The sequence below is a fragment of the Oryctolagus cuniculus genome, chromosome 4, assembly GCF_964237555.1.
Source record: "Oryctolagus cuniculus chromosome 4, mOryCun1.1, whole genome shotgun sequence".
In the NCBI taxonomy this organism is placed as follows: Eukaryota; Metazoa; Chordata; class Mammalia; order Lagomorpha; family Leporidae; genus Oryctolagus; species Oryctolagus cuniculus.
In genome coordinates this window covers 174,036,527-174,056,442 of record NC_091435.1, presented here as the reverse complement: position 1 = coordinate 174,056,442, position 19,916 = coordinate 174,036,527, and the positions used below count along the sequence as shown (strand labels likewise).

Below are 19,916 nucleotides of genomic sequence, written 5' to 3'. Positions count from 1 at the left end.
CCCCCTGGCCTTTGGGTTGCGTCCCGGGCAGCTGTTCAAAGGGACACTGGACATGCTCCTCTGGGCTGACTCGGGACCCGCGTGTCCGCTGTCTTCGGCTCCTGGACTGTTTAGACGGCACGCTGCTGTCTGGAGCCGTGGCCAGTGCAGCATCAGCTCAGGGTTGACCTCCCAGCATGAGCGCGCCCCACTGGTGTCTCTGGCACACGGTCTCGCTGGGGCCCGCGGGAAGGGGTGTGCGTGACTGTCGGGGTGTCTTCCTTATCACGGGAGGGGCAGCCAGGGTGGGCTCCTGCGGCTTGGTCTGGAGGCCTCGGGATCACCCTGGTGGCCGCTGGAGGGGCTGTGCGACGGGCAGAGAGAGAGCTGCAGGGGGGCAATGGGCATCTCTGTCCCCGTGCCCAGGGCCTGCCGTTCCCGAGGGAACCCATCCGTGTCTGCTGAACGAAGCGCCGGCCAACTCACAGGCATAAAGCGTGCGGAGCGGCCAGCCTGGCTGGGGTCGCCGTGGCATCAGCTCAGCCTGCTGCCTCTCTGGCTCTGGGTACCATGTCGCTGACCACGATGATGCGACACAGTTCTGACAACAATCCCTTTCGGCTCCAGAGTTTAAGGCATGGCAAGCAACCCTAGGTAACAATTTCTAAGAGGAAATTCGTGCGTTGTGGCTCCATAGAGGGGAGAGGACTTGGACACGGCCACACCTGTCTTCACGCCCTCAGTGACGTGGCAGCTGGGGCCCACTCGGGGCCTTCCCTTGAAGGGGACACAGGGAACCACCGGTGGACCAGGACAGTGGGCCAGCATCCTGGAGACCTCCCGCGGAGGCTGGCACTGGGGTTCCTGCCACTCGCACGGAGACCTGGACTCAGTCCCAGGCCATCGCTGCAGGCATTTGGGAGCGGATGGAGCTTCGTCTCCGTCTCTCTTGCCATCTCTCTGTGTTTCCAATAGATAAGTGCAAATGGACAACCACAGGGGGAGGTGCCTGGTGTGGAGGTGAAGATGCTGCCCCGGGCACCCGCGTCTCATGTGGGGCTTCAGTCCCAGCTCCACTTCCAATTCAGCTTCCTGCCTACGCACACCCTAGGAGGCAGCAGGTGACGGCTCAAGTGTGTGGGTCTCTGCCACCCATGTGGAAGACGCAGGCTGAATTCCAGGCTTCTGGCTCCTGTTTTGGTCTGGCCCATCCCTGGATAAGGTGGGCACTTGGGGAATGAACCAGTAGACAGAAATTCTCTCTCTCTCTCCCCCTCACTCTGTCTCTGTCTCTCGGCCTTTCAAGTTAGAGGAAAGTAAACAAGAACAACCACCACTACAGAATGGCCCCAAAGTCTTGGCCGCGCCTCCCAGCTGAGAATCTGTTTCTCCCCCTCTGCCTCGGGCTAGCCTGTGACTGCTTTCACCAACGAAGCAGCACTATGTCAGCTCTGTGCTAGCCTCTGGGAGGATTGGCAGCTGTCCCGTGCCCTCCAGGAGCCCAAGCCGCTGTGTGCAAAGCCCAACGACGCTGGTGGAAGGATCACAGACAGAGGCCCTGGGTCGACGTGCACAGGGAGAAGGGACAGAGCCCAGCATCCCTGCCAAGGCAGCGGGCACGGGAGTGAAGCCATCTTAGACTCTGAAGACCAGCTCGGCCGTCAGGTCAGTGCCACGCAGCGAGGAGCAGAAGAACCGCTCGGCCAAGCCCTTCTTGAGTCCGGGAGCCACACATCTGCATGATGGACAGAAAGGCTGGGCAAAGCCTGCGGTGTCACGAACAGCCTGGAAATCCTGCCAGAGTGGACGCCTCTGGGGCAGCCGCCCGGTGTCCTTCCTTCCTGCCCCTCGGCTGCTACCCTGCACCTTTCTGCCTACCCCGGCGGGGTGACCTGGGCGGGGTCTCTGCCTGCACACTTTCCAGCAGTGGACGTTGCTACAGGCCAGGAGCATTCTCTCTCCCAGCCACATGGACCTGGGAATCGCAGCGGGGGGTCCTTCTACGTCTGCAGTCGGAAGTCCTAAGGTGCACATCTGGACAGGCTGGCGGCCACCCTGGCCACCTTGTCCACCGTGGGCAGGACAGTGTAAGGTGGAGGAGTGCTGTGGGCACGCCGAGCCTGGAGGTAGGCGCTGTGCAGGACGAGCTGATGAGAGGAAGGAGGAGCCGCCTTGGCTCCCTCCCCTCTGCCCAGCCCTGGCTCCTGTGGGCGCCGCATACTGCAAATCCCAGCACCAAATCCTCCTCTTCCCAAACTAACTTCCAGTCCTGCCTTCGCCATCCTGGGTGACAGTGACAATCTGGTGGCTTAGCTGGAAGTGGGACGGAGGGTGCCTCTGATTGCTCTTGGACCTGCTCAGTCCACCTGTCACCCAACCCCACCTGCTCTGTGTCTCACTGCGTCACCCGATGGTGGCCCTCACACCCACTTGGCCACAGAGCCAGCCATGCCTCTGTTCTGCGAACAGCCCTCCTCTGTGTCCCCTTTGTACTGGCCAGCAGGGCCTCAAGCAGGTCACTGGCTGCCCTCCGGAACACACCTGACCAGCCGCTCCCCGCAAACCCTGCTGCGTCTCTCAACGCCTCTTCCCCTGGATGGAGCCTCACCCAACCAGACCCAGGTCACACTCACACGCCCTTGTTTGTGAAAAGCCCTCTGACTTCTTCCAGAACCTTCTATGTGTCAAGCTTGTGTGTGCGCACACATATTGCAAGCTTCCAGACACTTCTGCAGGCCGCTCCTGCGAGGTGAGCTTCCGATGGGCTACGGGTTTCTCCCCTTATCGCTACGTTACCATGTTTGATCAAAACACGTGTTATCTTGTGATCCCAAAGGCGTGAGTGCTTGAAGCCGAGCGCACATCCACAGTCATCTAAGAGGCTGTCTGCCTCTGCTGCTGGGCCTGGCACACTCCAGAGACCTGGGCTGTGGTTTCAGGAAGCCCTGCCGTGTCTGGAGCTGGGGAAGCCACGGAAACACGGACGCACGTGGGCCCAGCCGCCTGCGGCGTCGCTCCCCAGAGGGACACAGCAGCTTGGGAGTCAGCTAGCAGCTGCACCCCACCCCTGATGGGCAGGGGATGAAGTTGCAGGCAAAGACATCACCCTAGACCTGAGGGCGAGAGAGCACGGTGAGACGCGAGCCGAGCAGGGTTCCCTGGGCACTGCTGCACCCGGGGGCACCGTCCACGGACGCCTGTGGGGTCGGGAGAGCGTCCCAGGGGCACCGTCCACGGACGCCTGTGGGGCTGGGAGAGCGTCCCAGGGGCACTGTCCACGGACGACTGTGGGGCTGGGAGAGGGTCCCAGGGGCACCATCCACAGACGCCTGCGGGGCTGGGAGAGTGTCCCAGGGGCACCATCCACAGACGACTGTGGGGCTGGGAGAGCGTCCCAGGGGCACCGTCCACGGACGACTGTGGGGCTGGGAGAGCGTCCCAGGGGCACCGTCCACGGACGACTGTGGGGTCGGGAGAGCGTCCCAGGGGCACCATCCACGGACACCTGCAGGGTCGGGAGAGCGTCCCAGGGGCACCGTCCACAGACGCCTGCGGGGCTGGGAGAGTGTCCCGGGGGCACCATCCACGGACGACTGTGGGGCTGGGAGAGTCCCAGGGGCACCGTCCACGGACGCCTGCAGGGCTGGGAGAGCGTCCCAGGGGCACCGTCCACGGACGACTGTGGGGCTGGGAGAGTGTCCCAGGGGCACCGTCCACGGACACCGCGGGGCTGGGAGAGTGTCCCAGGGGCACCGTCCACGGACGACTGTGGGGCTGGGAGAGGGTCCCGGAGGCACCGTCTGCAGATGCCCGTGGGGTCGGGAGAGGGTCCCAGGGGCACCGTCCACGGACGACTGCGGGGCTGGGAGAGTGTCCCAGGGGCACTGTCCATGGACAACTGTGGGGCTGGGAGAGCGTCCCAGGGGCACCGTCCACAGACGCCTATGGGGTCGGGAGAGTGTCCCAGGGGCACTGTCCACGGACGCCTGTGGGGCTGGGAGAGGGTCCCGGAGGCACCGTCCGCAGACGCCCGTGGGGTCGGGAGAGGGTCCCAGGGGCACCGTCCACGGACAACTGTGGGGCTGGGAGAGCGTCCCGGGGCACCGTCCACAGATGCCCGCGGGGCTGGGAGAGGGTCCTGGGAAGCGACCACACCAGTTCTCTAGCCTTGCGCCCATGCCCGTTCCCCCAGGCTCCTGGGCAGAAGTCTTTCTCAGGTTTCTCTTCCGCAGGGGAAAGGAGCAAACAGTCGCTCGGTTGTCCCTGCATCTTTCCTTCAAGCAGACGGCACACTGGACCACCCCGGCTGCTCCTCTTGGGAGCTCCGGCTTTGACCTCAGGTGCCCACCGTTCTGTGCCAGCCCAGGGGTCAACTGTCTTGGGGAGGCACTGAGACTTCTGCTTTCGCCCGGCGTGGCCCAGATCCTCAGCTGTGGACGGACTCTACAGGGCCACGATTCCCGTCCCAGCCGTGCCTGCGCCGGGCAGGCGGCTGCCGCCCGCAGAGGCAGGAGGGCTGGCGCCGGCCGGTGGCGCTGGCGCGGCCAGACTCACCTTCCAGAGCAGCACGGCCAGCAGCAGGAAGATGAGGATCCCCACCAGCAGGCTGATGGCGATGATCCAGCCGACGACGTAGCCACGGGGCTCCAGGTGGTGCAGGGCCTCGAAGACCACCTGTGGGGGAGACACAAAGATCCAACCTCGCCCAGGCAGGCGCAGCGCAGCGCGGGGAGCCCAGCCCGGCCTCGGCGCCTGGAGACAGAGAACTCGAGATGGAAGCGTCTAGAACGCCGCTGCTGAAAGAGGGACCTTGCTCCGGGCTTCTCTGGTTGAGGCCAACGGCTGGGTCAGCAGGACCTGGACAGGCACGCCATCCAGACCCCAGGTCTCCAGACAGCTGCAGCGGTACTGCCTGGGCTTTAAATATCACACAGTGAGCAAACCACCCGGAGAGACCCAGAGGAAGCTCCAGGCTCTCGGTTCCGGACAGACACGTCCCGCCCTCCACTTTCGTGTTGAGACAAAGGGCACGGAGGTGCCTCCATGGAGGACAGCGCTGTTCTGTGCTCAGCTCAGTGGGCCACGCTCTGGATACCACGGTCTGCATTGGGTCTCGCAGCGGGGAGGCGCTCACTCGCGACGCTGGCTGTGGGCTGGCTGCCTGCTCGCACAGGGCTTCCCCCAGCTCCCCGGGAACGCAGTGCTGGGCGTCTCTTCCCGACGCCACACCTGGTGACACCGTGACGGCAGCTCGGAACGGGCCACCACGTGGGAGCATTTCCGCGGTGGATGCTGGCACAGGAATCAGAGCCCCGCCTGCGCCGGCCAGGAACCCCCCATGGGACCTGCGCCGGCTCACCACAGCCCACTGCTCACGGGGGTGGGGGTGGGGTCTGCAAACGTTCAAAGCATCCATGCTATCCCCTGCCGCCAAAGTCTCTCCCCCTCAGACGCCACTGTCCCGGGCCCGCTCCTCGGGGAGACGTGCACCGGCACCCCGGGCTCCAGACCCGGCCACAGGTCTCGGTCCAGGCTGCGCCTTCCTGCAGGGCCAAGCCGCGGTGGGGAAGCTGGCTCAGGGGCTGGGCAGCCCGGCCGACGAGGCCCTCGTGCAGCCCGGGTGACAGCTTCTGGGCCTCCCTAACCCTGGCTCCCAGCTCGCTCTCGTCCACTCTCAAGCTCTGTGCTCTTCTGGAACTGTCTAGTCTAATCCAGGCCACCACCTGTGAGGTCTCCATTTTACACCCATTTTACAGAAGGGAACACGCAGGCCCAGAGAGAGCAAGCGACTTGCCCTGGGCCACACAGCTTCTCTGCAGAGTCGGGGTTCGGATTCGGGTCTCTGCAGCCCCAGACTCCCCACCCCGAGTTTCTCGCCCCACACCGCAGGTGCCTGGCTCACCGCGGCCTTTCTTCAAGATGACCTGCTGGCCAGAAGGTCGGCTGCTGTCTAAAGAAAGCGCGGTGGCCTTGTCTCACTGTCTCCACTCCCACAGCTGGGGCGGGAGGCTGTGTGGCTGTCACCCCTGAGACAGACAGCCCACCACAGACCCGTCCGGAGACCCCAGACCCAGGCCATCATCCACAGCTAACCAGACAGAGCAGAAACCGCCTCTCGCTTCGTGGGGACAGAGGGAAAAGCCGCCTACAAGCAAAGCAGGTGCTTCTGCAATAGCAGCAGGGGCTCGCGGGCTGTGCTGTGGACGAGGGCTTCCGCTCTTCAAGCCTCAGTTTCCTCATCTGTGAAATGGGCACGTCCCAGTGCCTCTGCAGAGAACAGCAGGGTGTAAGGATGCAGAGTCCCCGAGAAGCTCTTTATCAGAGTGTCGCACACACAGAGAAAGGAGTGTGCACCTGACGCACGCAGCCTGCTGGAGGCCCACTCTCTCAACGCTAAGTGAACCCGTGCAGCCGGCAGCCCAGGCCAGGACACAGTGTGACCCCCACCCCGCCCCCGCCAGTCTCAGCCCTCACCACGGGCATCCATGGACCCGACTCCCCCCAGCCTGGTCTGGCACCTCCTGCTCTGTCCTCACTAGACCCGGAGCCACACCGGGTCACCTCCCACACTCAGAACCCTGGGGTCCTGCCCAGTGGAACGTGGCAGCAAGACGCGCAAGCAGGAGCCAGCCTGACCCCTGGTCCCGGCGAGGCCACTGGGCTCCGACGCCTCCCTGGCGGGGGTGAGGGTCTGAAGAGGGAGACGCGAGAGTCCTGAGCCAGGGGCTGGCGCCCAGCCGCGGCACCAGGGTCTGCTCTGACGGATGCACAGGCGGGGTCAGGGCTGCAGTTTAGTCTGGCACCTTTGATGAGGCTGCGCCGCCGCACCCCGGGACGGAGCCTGCTGGCCGTCGGCTCGCCTCCTTGATGTGCACGCCTGTGCGCCGCCACAGCGCTCCTCTCCTGTCCTGATTCTAACAAAGCCGCCCGCGGCGCTGAGCCGAGTGGCTTGCGGTTCCAAGAAGTCACATCTCAGATGGAAAACAAAACAAAACCCAAAGGAAGGAACAGCAGGGGCCCGGGGAGGCAAAGCATCCTGCAGATGGGTCCTGTGGCTGCTCCCACCGAGCCAGGCACCCCCAGCCCTGGCACTGCCCCCAGTCCTGGCAACCCCCCGAGCCCTGGCACCCCCAGCCTGGCACCCCCAGCCCTGGCACCCCAGCCTGGCACCTCCCGAGCCCTGGCAACCCCAGCCTGGCACCCCAGCCTGGCACCTCCCGAGCCCTGGCACCCCCAGCCCTGGCACCCTCCCAGCCTGGCACCTCCCGAGCCCTGGCAACCCCAGCCTGGCATCCCCAGCCTGGCACCCCCCAGCCTGGCACCCCCAGCCCTGGCACTGCCCCCAGCCCTGGCAACACCCCCAGCCTGGTACCCCCCAGCCTGGCACCCCCCGAGCCCTGGCACCCCTAAACACCTGCACTCTGCATTCGTTCACGGCCAGCCCAGCGAGCGCCCTGTTCAGGCCTCGCCCTCGCTCCCCGGCACCACCCGCCTGCCGCCCGAGCTGTCTTTCTGGAACTCGGCTCCGACCACCGCCTGCCTCCCCGCGGGCCCCTGGGGGTCTCGTCTCCTTCCTACCTGAGATCCCACAGTTCAGGTAAGCGTCCCCGAGTGCTGCTGGCCCGTGGCCCACACCCGGGGACAGGGGCTAGGGCGTCTCCAGGACAAGGCGTCACCCTCTGTTGTCTGACACTTGAGTTTCATTTGCTCTCAGAAACATGGCGATGACATGGGGAAACCGACACACCTTACACACACTGACAGCACGCTAACGTTACACACACTGACAGCACGCTAACTAACCTTACACACACTGACAGCATGCTAACTAACCTTACACACACTGACAGTACGCTAACTACCTTACACACACTGACAGCACGCTAACTAACCTTACACACACTGACAGCATGCTAACTAACCTTACACACACTGACAGTACGCTAACTAACCTTACACACACTGACAGTACGCTAACTGACCTTACACACACTGACAGTACGCTAACTACCTTACACACACTGACAGTACGCTAACTAACCTTACACACACTGACAGTATGCTAACTGACCTTACACACACTGACAGTACGCTAACTACCTTACACACACTGACAGTATGCTAACTGACCTTACACACACTGACAGTACGCTAACTACCTTACACACACTGACAGCATGCTAACTAACCTTACATACACTGACAGTACGCTAACTAACCTTACACACACTGACAGTATGCTAACTGACCTTACACACACTGACAGCACGCTAACTACCTTACACACTGACAGTACGCTAACTAACCTTACACACACTGACAGCACGCTAACTACCTTACACACTGACAGTACGCTAACTGACCTTACACACACTGACAGTACGCTAACTACCTTACACACACTGACAGTACGCTAACTAACCTTACACACACTGACAGTATGCTAACTGACCTTACACACACTGACAGTACGCTAACTACCTTACACACACTGACAGTATGCTAACTGACCTTACACACACTGACAGTACGCTAACTACCTTACACACACTGACAGCATGCTAACTGACCTTACACACACTGACAGTACGCTAACTAACCTTACACACACTGACAGTATGCTAACTGACCTTACACACACTGACAGCACGCTAACTACCTTACACACACTGACAGCATGCTAACTACCTTACACACACTGACAGCACGCTAACTAACCTTACACACACTGACAGTACGCTAACTACCTTACACACACTGACAGTATGCTAACTACCTTACACACACTGACAGCACGCTAACTACCTTACACACACTGACAGTATGCTAACTGACCTTACACACACTGACAGTACGCTAACTACCTTACACACACTGACAGCATGCTAACTAACCTTACACACACTGACAGTACGCTAACTAACCTTACACACACTGACAGTATGCTAACTACCTTACACACACTGACAGCACGCTAACTACCTTACACACACTGACAGTATGCTACCTTACACACACTGACAGCACGCTAACTACCTTACACACACTGACAGTATGCTAACGTTATGCACACTAACAGTACGCTAACATTACTACACTGACAGTATGCTAACTAACGTTACTACACTAACAGTATGCTAACTAACATTACTACACTGACAGTACGCTAACTAACGTTACACAAAAAGCAGTATCGTTTACCAAACCCAGGACTTCAGCTTCGCGGGACAAGGCAGAACACTGGAAAGGAAGGAGGAGTTTTGTGGAGATTTAGGGAACTTTCTTTCTTTTCTCCTTTTGACTCTTCAGAAAAAAATTTTAAACTGAACGTTGTGAAGCCAAGTACGGGGGCAGGTGACTGGGCCGTGCTTACACCGCTGAATGCCGGGCTTTGAGCCCTGACTCCGCTTCCAGCTCCGGCTTCCTGCCAGTGCGACCCTGGGCGGCAGAGACGGCTCACGTGGGCGGGCCCACTTCCCACGTGGGAGACCGGGACTTAGCCAGGATCCTGGCTTCAACTGGCCCGGCCCCGGCTATTGCCAGCATTTAGGGAATGAACCAGTGGATAGAAGTTGTCTCCTCTCCCTCTCTCCCTCCCTCCCTCCCTCTCTCTCTCTCTCTTAAAGAAATAAAATATATACATTTTTTTAAAAAGCACACCCAAACCGCAACACGTCTTTACAACATGGAGCTTGGCTCCAACATCTCCTCCTGCTGGAAGCCTGCCCACTTCCCTACTCCAGCTGCATGGATCATTCTCTCAGCAGAGGAAAACCCAGCACAGCACCCCAGGGCGTAGCGCAGAGGTGGGGAGCCTGCGTGGAAAGAAGGTGAGGACCAGGCCCGCTCGGCCCCCTGTCCGAGCTCCGGGCCCCTCGCCTGGCCTCAGACCCACGGCACTTCCTGCGGCCACCACGGCCGGGTGCCCCCTAGTCCCGGCTCCAGGCCTTTCTCCCTGTGCAAGTAGTGATGGCTTTTCCCATCGGGGACGCAGCCAACGGACAAGGGCTTGGATGGGTGTCTTCCTGTCGCCCGAGCCAGGGTCACCACTCACGACACAGATCAGGAGTGACCACCCTGATAAACTCAACGTCCTCTCCGCCACGACAGAGGTGAGCCATGAGCGTGTTTCACTGTGCGGCACAGAGATGGTGGGGCTGGGCTGAGTGCACTTCTCCACACACTCAGCGACAGAGCTAAGTGCTTTCCTGGGGAGTCCTGCGGCCATCCACCCGCCCATCATCGACCTCACAGCCGTCTGTCCATCTCCCCATCCCCCCACCCCGCATCCATTCATCTGGCCGCCCCCCTCATCCCTCTCCTCCTCCCTGTCTGTCCATCTGTCCGTCCACTCACGAGGGCTTAGAGAGCAGAGTGGCAGCGTTTGCATTTTTCAAGGGCACTACGGCTTCCAATAGAATACGGATTAGAAGGTCCTCCAATCCCTCCCAACCCTTCAGGACAGACAGTCCCTGAATGTGCCCAGCACATCAACCTACCGCCCTTGTCACTCTGACCTCTGGCCTCTTCACGGTCACCGCCTCGTGTCCAGCTTCCAGGTCCACTCCTGCCCCACAATGCCCTGTCCACACCCGTCCTGCTATTTTTAAGGGGCGTGCATTAGACGAAGCCATCCCCCCCTAGTAAGGGCTGTAGGGGCAGGGAGGCCTCCGCCCAGGTTCCTAAGGATGTCTCAGACAACCCCAGGATCTGGGCAGAGCGCTGGTCCAGGGGTGCAGCCACAGGAGAGAGCAAGGCCAAGTACAACTGTGGGGTTGAAGCCGCCTCAGGGGGTCTCCATCAGGAGCTGCAGAGACGAGACTCCAGCCGTGAGAAGTGAATTATGGGCTGCAACCAGCCAGGCTCCATGGCGGGGCTGCCAGGCCCACGGCAGCTCATCCCCCACCATGGTGTCCCCGGCGCTCCACATGGACTTGGCTGTCGAGCTTGTGGCTGGTGGCCCAGGACGCTGGTTATGAAAGACGGGGGGCTCAGCTGCTCCCTCGGATTTCCTGTTTGCCCTGCTGGTTTTTGGTCTTGCTTTGGCCCAGTTCCTCCCAGTTTGCCCCTTCCTTCTGGGATGGGAACATCTACCCTGTGCTATCCCATGATTGTGACCTGGAGGTATGGAAGTCGGATTTTTCCAGGCTCACAGCGGGAGGAGTTTGCCTTGAGTCTCAAAGATGAGACTGAACTTGGACTTGAGAGCAGTGCTGGGACACTGAGCCCTTGGCGAGGTGGGGAGTGGAATGAGTGCGTCCTGCACTGTGGAAAGGACAAGCACCTCTGGGACCGGGTGGCATGCTGCGTTCTGGGTGTCAGCTGGGGTCCCCAGAGCCCCCGTGTTAAAGGCTCGGTCCCCCGGGTCTTACTGCTAACCGTGCGTGACCCAACTGTGCAGGCTGAAGCTGGGTGGTGGCGGGGGTCCTTGGGTCAGCGGGACGTGCTCTCAGAGGCTGGTGGCCACAGGACGGTGGTTATAAAAGCCAAGGGGCGGCCAGCGCCGTGGCTCACTAGGCTAATCCTCCGCCTTGCGGCGCTGGCACACCGGGTTCTAGTCCCGGTCGGGGAGCCGGATTCTGTCCCGGTTGCCCCTCTTCCAGGCCTGCTCTCTGCTGTGGCCAGGGAGTGCAGTGGAGGATGACCCAGGTGCTTGGGCCCTGCACCCCATGGGAGACCAGGAGAAGCACCTGGCTCCTGCCTTCAGATCAGCGCGGTGCGCCGGCCGCAGCGCACAGGCCGTGGCAGCCATTGGAGGGTGAACCAACGGCAAAAAGGAAGACCTTTCTCTCTGTCTCTCTCTCTCACTGTCCACTCTGCCTGTCAAAAAAGAAAAAAAAAAAAAGCCCAGGGGCTCAGCTGCTCCCTCAGCCTCCTGGCTCGCCACACGAGCCTTGCCCTGCGTGTGTTCTGCTGTTCCCACCCTCCGGCCTCACCGATGGCCACACCCACAGCCCCTGCCCGGCCTTGCACCCTGAGCCTCCGAGAGTGAGTCAAACACAGCTCCTTCCTGTCTCAGGAGGTCCAGGTGTTCGTTACGGTGACGAACGGCTGCTGATGCCCCAGGGCACCGCCCCGCATCCTGCCCCTGTGGCCCGGCCGCTCTGGCTTCCTAACTACGCTCCCACCCCAGCCTGGAGCTCCCTCCCGTGAACTGCTCTCCCGTTCTGATCCTGCCACAGCGAGGCCGCCCTGCGTGGGCCCCGGCCCTCAGCCCATGCGCTCATCTGGGGGCGGGCACACTGCCCATGCATTCCACTCTTTGGAAATGGCAGGAGTCCACACCAGCGTCCTGCGTCTTGCAGTGACAGCCGGTTCCACGGGCTCTCGGTGGTCTGCCTGGTGGACGACTGCAGCTCAGTTCATGACTGCTCACTGTGGAAGGTGCGGACTTCGAGTTCTCCCGTCTGTGGGCCGCAGTAGCCAACCAGGGATCGGGGGAGCCCCTCCCGACACCCCTCCCGTGTCCTCCCGTGTCCTTTCACGGCTGCAGGGACAGAGCCGGGCATCTCTGGAGCCTGTGTGCGTCTTGTTTCTGAGTGCAGGAGCCCCCGTATCCTCAGGGAACACGTTCCGGAACACCCCCACCCGAGGCCGCCTGCGGCTGTGCAGAGCCACGCCCTGCCTGTGAGGATGCCACGTGCTTTCCTGTAAGAGTCTGCAAACAGGCATGGTGAGAGATGAGCAGTCACACCTGATTGTAACAACACTAAAAATTACTTAGCTCTGGGCCGGCGCCGCGGCTCACTAGGCTAATCCTCCGCCTTGCGGCGCCAGCACACCGGGTTCTAGTCCCTGTCGGGGAGCCGGATTCTGTCCCGGTTGCCCCTCTTCCAGGCCAGCTCTCTGCTGTGGCCAGGGAGTGCAGTGGAGGATGGCCCAGGTGCTTGGGCCCTGCACCCCATGGGAGACCAGGAAAAGCACCTGGCTCCTGGCTTTGGATCAGCACGGTGAGCCGGCTGCAGTGCGCCGGCTGCGGCGGCCATTGGAGGGTGAACCAACGGCAAAAGGAAGACCTTTCTCTCTGTCTCTCTCTCTCACTGTCCACTCTGCCTGTCAAAAAAAAAAAATTAGTTCTGGAGTTCCCATTTAATAGCTCTGGATGGCAGGAATGCAAAACCACAGATGAGAGGTGGCCACCGAACTCCTCTGAGTTCCTTCTCTAAACGAGGGCCATGGGCATGATTAGCTCTGTTTCCCTCAGTCTTAAAGAGATTTGTTTATTAGGGCCGGCTCTGTGGCGTAGCGGGTGGGGCTGCCGCCTGCAGTGCTGGCATCCCATATGGACGCTGGTTTGATTCCCAGCTGCTCCTCTTCTGATCCAGCTCTCTGCTGCGGCCTGGGAAAGCAGTGGAGGATGGCCCAAGTCCTTGGGCCCCTGCACTCACATGGGAGACCAGGAAGCTCCTGGCTCCTGACTTTGGATCAGCGCAGCTCTGGCCATTGCGGCCAATTGGGAGTGAACCAGCGGATGGAAGACCTCTCTCTCTCTCTCTCTCTCTTTCTCCCTCTCTCTCTCTCTCTCTGTAACTCTGACTTTCAAATAAATAAATAAACCTTTTAAAAAATATTTGCTTATTTGAAAGGCAGAGAGAGAGAGAGAGAGAGAGAGAGAACCGATCCTTCATCCGCTGGTTCACTCCCCAAACATCTGCAACAGCTGGGGCTGGGTCAGGAGCTCCCTTCGCGTCTCCCACACGGGTGGCAGGGACTTGAGCGCTGGAGCCGGCGTCCACTGCCTCCCAGGTGCCTCAGCAGGAGGTGGGATCGGAAGCAGAGCAGCCAGGACTGGAACGTGGCACTCACATGGGGTGTGGGCTTCCCGAGTGGGGGCTGGACCCACCGCGCCTCGACGCGCACTGCCCTGCCTTAATCTTTCCGACATCGGTGGCGCTCAGCCAGCCCTCTCCACCCCTTTCCCTCTCACCTCCGACTCCCTGACAAGTAGGGCTGGTTGAACGTGAACTTCAACACATTCCGAGCACGTGGCCACCAGCACCGTGATTCTGCCCTGGCGCTCAGGGTCTGGGGCCGTGGGAACCAGGCAGACCTGCCGCAGCCGCTCTTACACACGGCCAGCTCGGGCTCTCTTCCCCACGAGAGAAGGCAAAGGCCTCAGGCACCTACTGCCCACTTCCAGGGGTTCACCCAGAAGCTCGGGAAAGCCCTGCTCACCCCAAGGCATAAACATAGAAACACAGAGAAGCACACGCAGGAACGTTACTGCTTATCAGCTAAATCTGCCACCACATGTACTCTGTGGGGTCACAAATCTGACTTCTTCCTCCCCTCACCCACACCCTGCTCTGTACCAGATGCGAGTATTTTCCTGTTCAAGGCCCAGACGAGTTGGTCCCTGACCTAACACCTCACAGGGTTTTGTCTGACCGGAATGCGGCGGCTTAGCCTCCGTGGGCGTCCTCCCGTGGGCCCCAGGCTGACACGCAGGGAAGGCGCTGTTGGTTCTGCAGTGGCAAAGCCTTCTGTCCACCCTGGACTGAAACGCAGTCATGGCGCGGCAGGGAGAGGGGGCTCGGGGTTCCTGGGGTGTTAGCTGCTTCCCAGGAGCCCTGAGAAAGGCCCGCCTCTTCCCAGAAGCCTTGGTAATGGAAATGTCAGCACCGAGCTCAGAACAGAACAGTGACGAGTGGGCGTGGCATTTCGGGGCGTGCAGCCGACCCAGGGCCACGCTGTAAGCGATGTCCTCCTGGGTCTGCGGCTTGCTCCTCTCATTAAGAGGGCCGCGTGCCCGGTGATTTTTCCCCATCTACACAAAGGATTCCACCGGTAGGAAATCTGTTCATTGTTTCCACAGCTCTTCCCTGTGAACACTGTGCTACAAGGACATTCTTTATTCTTTTTTAAATTAACTTATTTGGGGCGGGGGGAGGGGAGGGACAGGCTGCCATCTACCGGATCACCCCTCAAATGCCCACAATGGCCAGGGCTTGGCCAGGCCAAAGCTGGGAGTCAGCGACTCAATCCAGGTCTCGTAGGGAGGTGGCAGGGGCCCAGTCATTTGGGCGTCACCACTGCCTCTGAGGGTTTGCATTCGCAAGAAGTTGGAGCCAGGGGCTGGAACCAGGGATTGACCCAGGCACTCTGACGTGGACGTGGGCATCTTAGCCAGTGTCATAACTGCTTGTATAAACACCGCACCCTGCAGACATTCTCAAACTCTAAAGCGGGGTATACACGTGGGAAGTGGAGTTAAAAGGTTAAGATCCGGCAGGCGTCTGGCACAGGGGTAAATGCTCACCCTGGGGGGCAGCAGTGCTGTCACGTGGCTGGGCCCTGCCGCCCACGTGGGAGACTTGTGCTTGGCTCTGGCCTCCTGGACCCGGCCTGGCCCGGCTCCGGTTAATACAGGCATGGGGAGTGGATCAATGGATGGCAGGTCTCGGCCTAGCTGTTTTCCTGTCTCTCTCTGTGTCTCTGCCTTTTAGACAAATGAAAATCAGTGCATTTTCTACAAACACACGATTATTTTGGTGCAAAAAATTCTGGAAGTTGACGCACAATTTTTTTTTTTCATAAGAAATGTCTTCCATGACAATCTGTCATGGTTCATTCTTTTTGACGACAGCGATGCAGAGTACTGGAGGACTTCTAGAACTTTCCAGGGAGTTCAGTGGCCAGAAAGCACGGAGGTCAAGGCACAGCCCACTCCAAAGTCTGACCCTACGGAGCCAGCATCGCTCTGCTGTTTCTGTCATTAAAACGGGTGTTTGGGGGTTCTGGTGCCTGGGTCAGTTCTTCACTCGGCTTCCAAGTCCAGCTTTTTGTGGAAGACCCTGGGAGGCAGCGGCGATGGCTCAAGTGATTGGGTTGCTGCCCCACCCCCACCCTGCCCCGGGTCGGGACCTGGATGGGTTCCAGCTCCCAGCTCTGCCTGGCCCAGTCCTGGCTGCGTGTGGGAGAAGGACCAGCGGACGGGAGCACCTCTCTCTCTACCTCTGAAACAAATACAAACGGAACAGGCTAGAGCTTGGACAGCCCCTGCACAGGCCCACGGCAGGTGCTGCAGCCCCGCCCTGAGTGGGGAGTGTGCGGCCCACCCAGGCACGCACGCCCAGGCACGCCGACTCCCGACGTGCTCACGACCGCCCTGAACAGCAGCAGGCCTGGGATCCTGCTGAAGCCCCCAAGGATTTGTTTTCTGAATGAATCCTTCAACTCCCCCACCACGGCATCCCAACACGCGTGCTCTCTCTGTCACCAGATACGTTAGCACGGGGCCATGAGGCGCTTCTCAGAGCTGTCCATGCGTCACGGCAACCCTGACTTCCCAGGGAGGTCGTCTCCCAGAGGAGGGGACGCACACAGTGACACTGCACAGCCTGGTGGCAAAGCAGCTCGTGGGCTGCGCTCTCCCCCCGCCCCCGCCCCCGTCCAGGAGCCGAGCGCAGGTGTCAAACCGTGGAGGAGCCACTCCCGCCCCAGGCCCTGCAATAAAGGGCAGGAGGCGTCTTCAGCCACGTTCCTGCCCGCCTCTCCCACAGCCACGCCCTGTGCTGTGTGCGCGAGGCCGGCGTGCCGAGGACAAGAGAGTGGGCGGTGCGGGAGAGAAGTTTCTGGGTCTTTGGCACTGGGATGTGACCTCCTTGAGTGAGTCAAACAACTTGTTTTTAAAACAGCCTGTGTTTATCCATGAAGCGAAGTGTTTGGGAAGGCAGAGGAGGCTTGGAGGGAAAAGGCCAAGAGAGATAAAAATAGTCCCGGTTTCAGAGTGGATTTGCCCCCTCCAGAGTGTTCCCAAATTCTCTGTCCTTGGGCCAATCATGCAGGAGACGTCCACATAACCATGGCACCCTGCACAACAAGGGCCACCACAAAGCACAGACGGTCTCCATGGGGAAGCTGCGGTCTGGGGTCCAACCCTGTGGTCTGTACCCTCCAATTCCAGCCCCAAGCCTCCAGCCAGTGCCCCCCCCCGCCCCCCGCCAAGAGCGGCCAACTCACCATCATCTCCTCCGGGTTCCCGTCGGCCAGCTCCACCACGCGCAGGGCAGGGTCCACCTTCACCTTGGCCGGAGCCATGAACTGGATGACAGAGGAACTGTCCTGTGGGGGGAACAACAGGACTGCATTGGCCCCATGGTTCCAGGACGACGGCTGGGCCTTGGCAAGCCTGGGGCAGGACGGACAACGCCAAGGTCCTCCGCAGCCCAGACCTCGGCTCTCCCCAGGCCGGCACCGCACACACACGGGCCGCCGGCGTCTCGAATGGGAATTCCTTCGGATCTTTCGGATCATGGTGGGTCCCGAGGGCCACGGATGGTGTCGACACCCACACGCGGAAGCGCGCATGTTGTGGTCTCCTAGTGGCGAGAGCCAGCTATTGGACGTGGACACTGATGTCCTCATGGGGAGCTGAGGACGAATCACGCCGAACTGCGCACAGCAAACGCAGGCCTGGCGTGGCGTGGCGCGGCCAGCCCCTGAATCACATCTCGTGGGCATCTTCCTGCCCCGACCGCAGCCCGCAGGCCCTGCGTGAGTTACTTTCAACTCTTCCTTCGCTCCTGAAGGACCCTGCTTTGAGTCGAGGCTGTTTAGCACTGACAGAGGGGTGAGGAATGGGACGACACTGGCTTATTAATTGGGCCCGAGCAGAAGGAGGCTGGGGGCCACGGGCATGTGGAAGACCCCAGAGTGGCAGTCGGACGCCTTGCCGGGGCTCACGGTCAAAGCCAATCCAGACACGGAAAACGCAGCTCCAGAGCCGTTATGAGAAGGAGCTGGGGAAAGACAGGGGTTGGCAAAGCTGTGGCCCGGGCAGCCAGGACCTCTCAGCTGGTGGAACAGAAGCCGACGCACTCGCCACGGAGCGTGGCTTCTGTGTGCAAACAGAGGGCGGGGAACTGGAGGGGGGGGCGGCACGGCCTCTCCCCGCCGGGTGCCAGGCCTGCCAGGGACACCACCCGCGCTGACTCAGCTGGCGGCCGCGCGGGACTCCCTCCGGGGGTCTGTGTGCTGGGAACTTAATCCTCACGGTTCTGTGTGAGTGGCATGTGGAGAGGGAACTCTGGGGGCCGTCAGGGGTGGATGAGGTCTGGAGGGTGGGGCCCGCGATGAGAGGACCAGCTCCGTAGGACGAGGAAGAGACCTGAGCCAGCATACCTGCCGAGGCCCCCGCCCACCTCACCACCGCCAGGAGGCCGGCTCAGACGCCGGGCAGGTGCTGGCAGCAAATGGTCACAGGCACTCGGTCCCAGCGGCCGGAGGTGGGCTGAGACAGGCTCACAGCACCCACGCTGGCTACACCCACAGGGAACTAGGAAAGGGAGGACTTCCTCTCCAGAAAGTTCCGGGGGGCCCCTGGACTCCCTGCCGAAGAAACCAGACTCTCCCGGGGGGCACCCGGCTCCTGCACTTCTCCGGGCCGTCCTGTGCCCATGTTCCCTCAAAAACAGCTGTAAACAGATGTTTGACAGTCTGGTCAGCTCACTTCTGCAGTGCCCAGTCTGTATCGAGCGATCCCAGGACCAGGGTACGCCGTGTTTCCAATCTTGAGTCAGGGCAGCCCCACACCTTACATCTAGGGCTCCAGGAGGGGGAGGGGAGCAGCTCGGCCCCATCCGGCTTCCAGTCCGCTTCGCCCAGGGGCTCTTCCTCCGGCACTGTGGTCTCTGTTGGTTTTTGCTCCCAGGAGAATACACCTCTGAGGCCCCGTGGGACACCCTGTGGCTCTAAGCTCTTGTGCCCAGACCCCCACGGGCCTGGCTGAGCCGAGGGGATGGCAGACCGTGGGCGTGCCCCTCGACACGGGGCCCCGCACAGGTCACACTGGGCACAGTGCACTGAGTGTAACCAGCAGCCGTGGGGTCGCCCGGAGACATCCGAGTGGCTGTGTCGACAGTGGCAGTGGGCGTGGCACAGGGAATAAAACCGTCAGCAGCAGGGCCGCTTGTACCGACAGGGTCAGGCCAGGAGCCGAAGGCCGGCCCTCCACCTGAGCTGGGACGCGGGCCAGGAAGGGGCTTGCAGGCTCCCTGGGGAAGCAGAGGCTGCGGGTGGCGGTGGTGGTGCTCTTGGCTCTGCCTGGCCCCGGCTCCAACACTGCCCTCGGTGCAGCGGGGCCCCTGCGTGCCAGCCCAGTCGGCCCCTAACCCCGTCCCTGGAGGGCAAGCCAGGGTGGCCGGAGCTGGGCACAGCTCCGCCCGGCGGCTGCAGACAGGAGGTGGGAGGCTCGCCCTGGTGCCCGCCCCCTGTCTGTCCTGTGTTTCGGGGAAGCACAGCCTGGGAGCGGCCTTTCTCAGGACACCACGCGCACACAACGGGTTTCGCAGAGGAACACACTCAGCCTCTCCCGGGGCAAACAACAGCGTCTCTGCGGCTAACGTGCATATTTTATCTTCATGTGTAATTATTTTTATAGCGTCTTGTGGGAAGTGGCCTCTCCAACTCAGCGGTTCTTGCTTAAAATAAATCCTAGTAAATCTCTATGATTCTTCAAGGGCCACCAATCCACTGGCTGGGGTATTTTTTTTATAAGCCACTTCTCATAAACTCGTAATAAAAGTGACCTGAGATTTAAATAAATGTCAGCAAACCAGATTTGTGGGTCAAATCTGGCCCCCTGCCTGTTTTTGTAAACAAAGTTTTATCGGCACACAGCCACGCCCACTGGTGTATTCTCTATGGCTGCCGTCAGAATGTACATGGCAGACCCCGGCAGCCGCCCGGGCAGGCCAGGCCTGGGAAGTCGAAAGGATTTGCCGCAGGTTCTGTACGGGAAAGGTGTGCCGACCCCTGACCTAGGGGAGGACCCAGACCAGCCGCACAAGCCTCACCGGGGGCTTGTCAGCCTGCAGGACCGGACGCCACACCCGAGGGATTCGGTTCCTGAGGTCTCCAGGGAAGATCGGACGCACAGCGAAGTCCGGAGACTTAAATGTGCAACCCGTCCACTGGGGGAACGGGCTCCAATGAAG

The 19,916-nt window shown here is 60.9% G+C and overlaps 1 protein-coding gene across 1 annotated transcript in view; it reads right to left on the bottom strand.

Moving 5' to 3' along the window:
• ITGA9 (integrin subunit alpha 9) overlaps window positions 1-19,916 on the bottom strand; it is a 305,530-nt gene that overhangs the window by 9,337 nt on the left and 276,277 nt on the right. The window contains exons 26-27 of the mRNA XM_070073006.1: window positions 16,942-17,043; window positions 4,534-4,653 (exon numbers count right to left, since the gene is read on the bottom strand). Coding sequence (XP_069929107.1) covers window positions 4,534-4,653; window positions 16,942-17,043 — 222 coding nt within the window. The remainder of the gene's footprint in view (window positions 1-4,533; window positions 4,654-16,941; window positions 17,044-19,916) is intronic.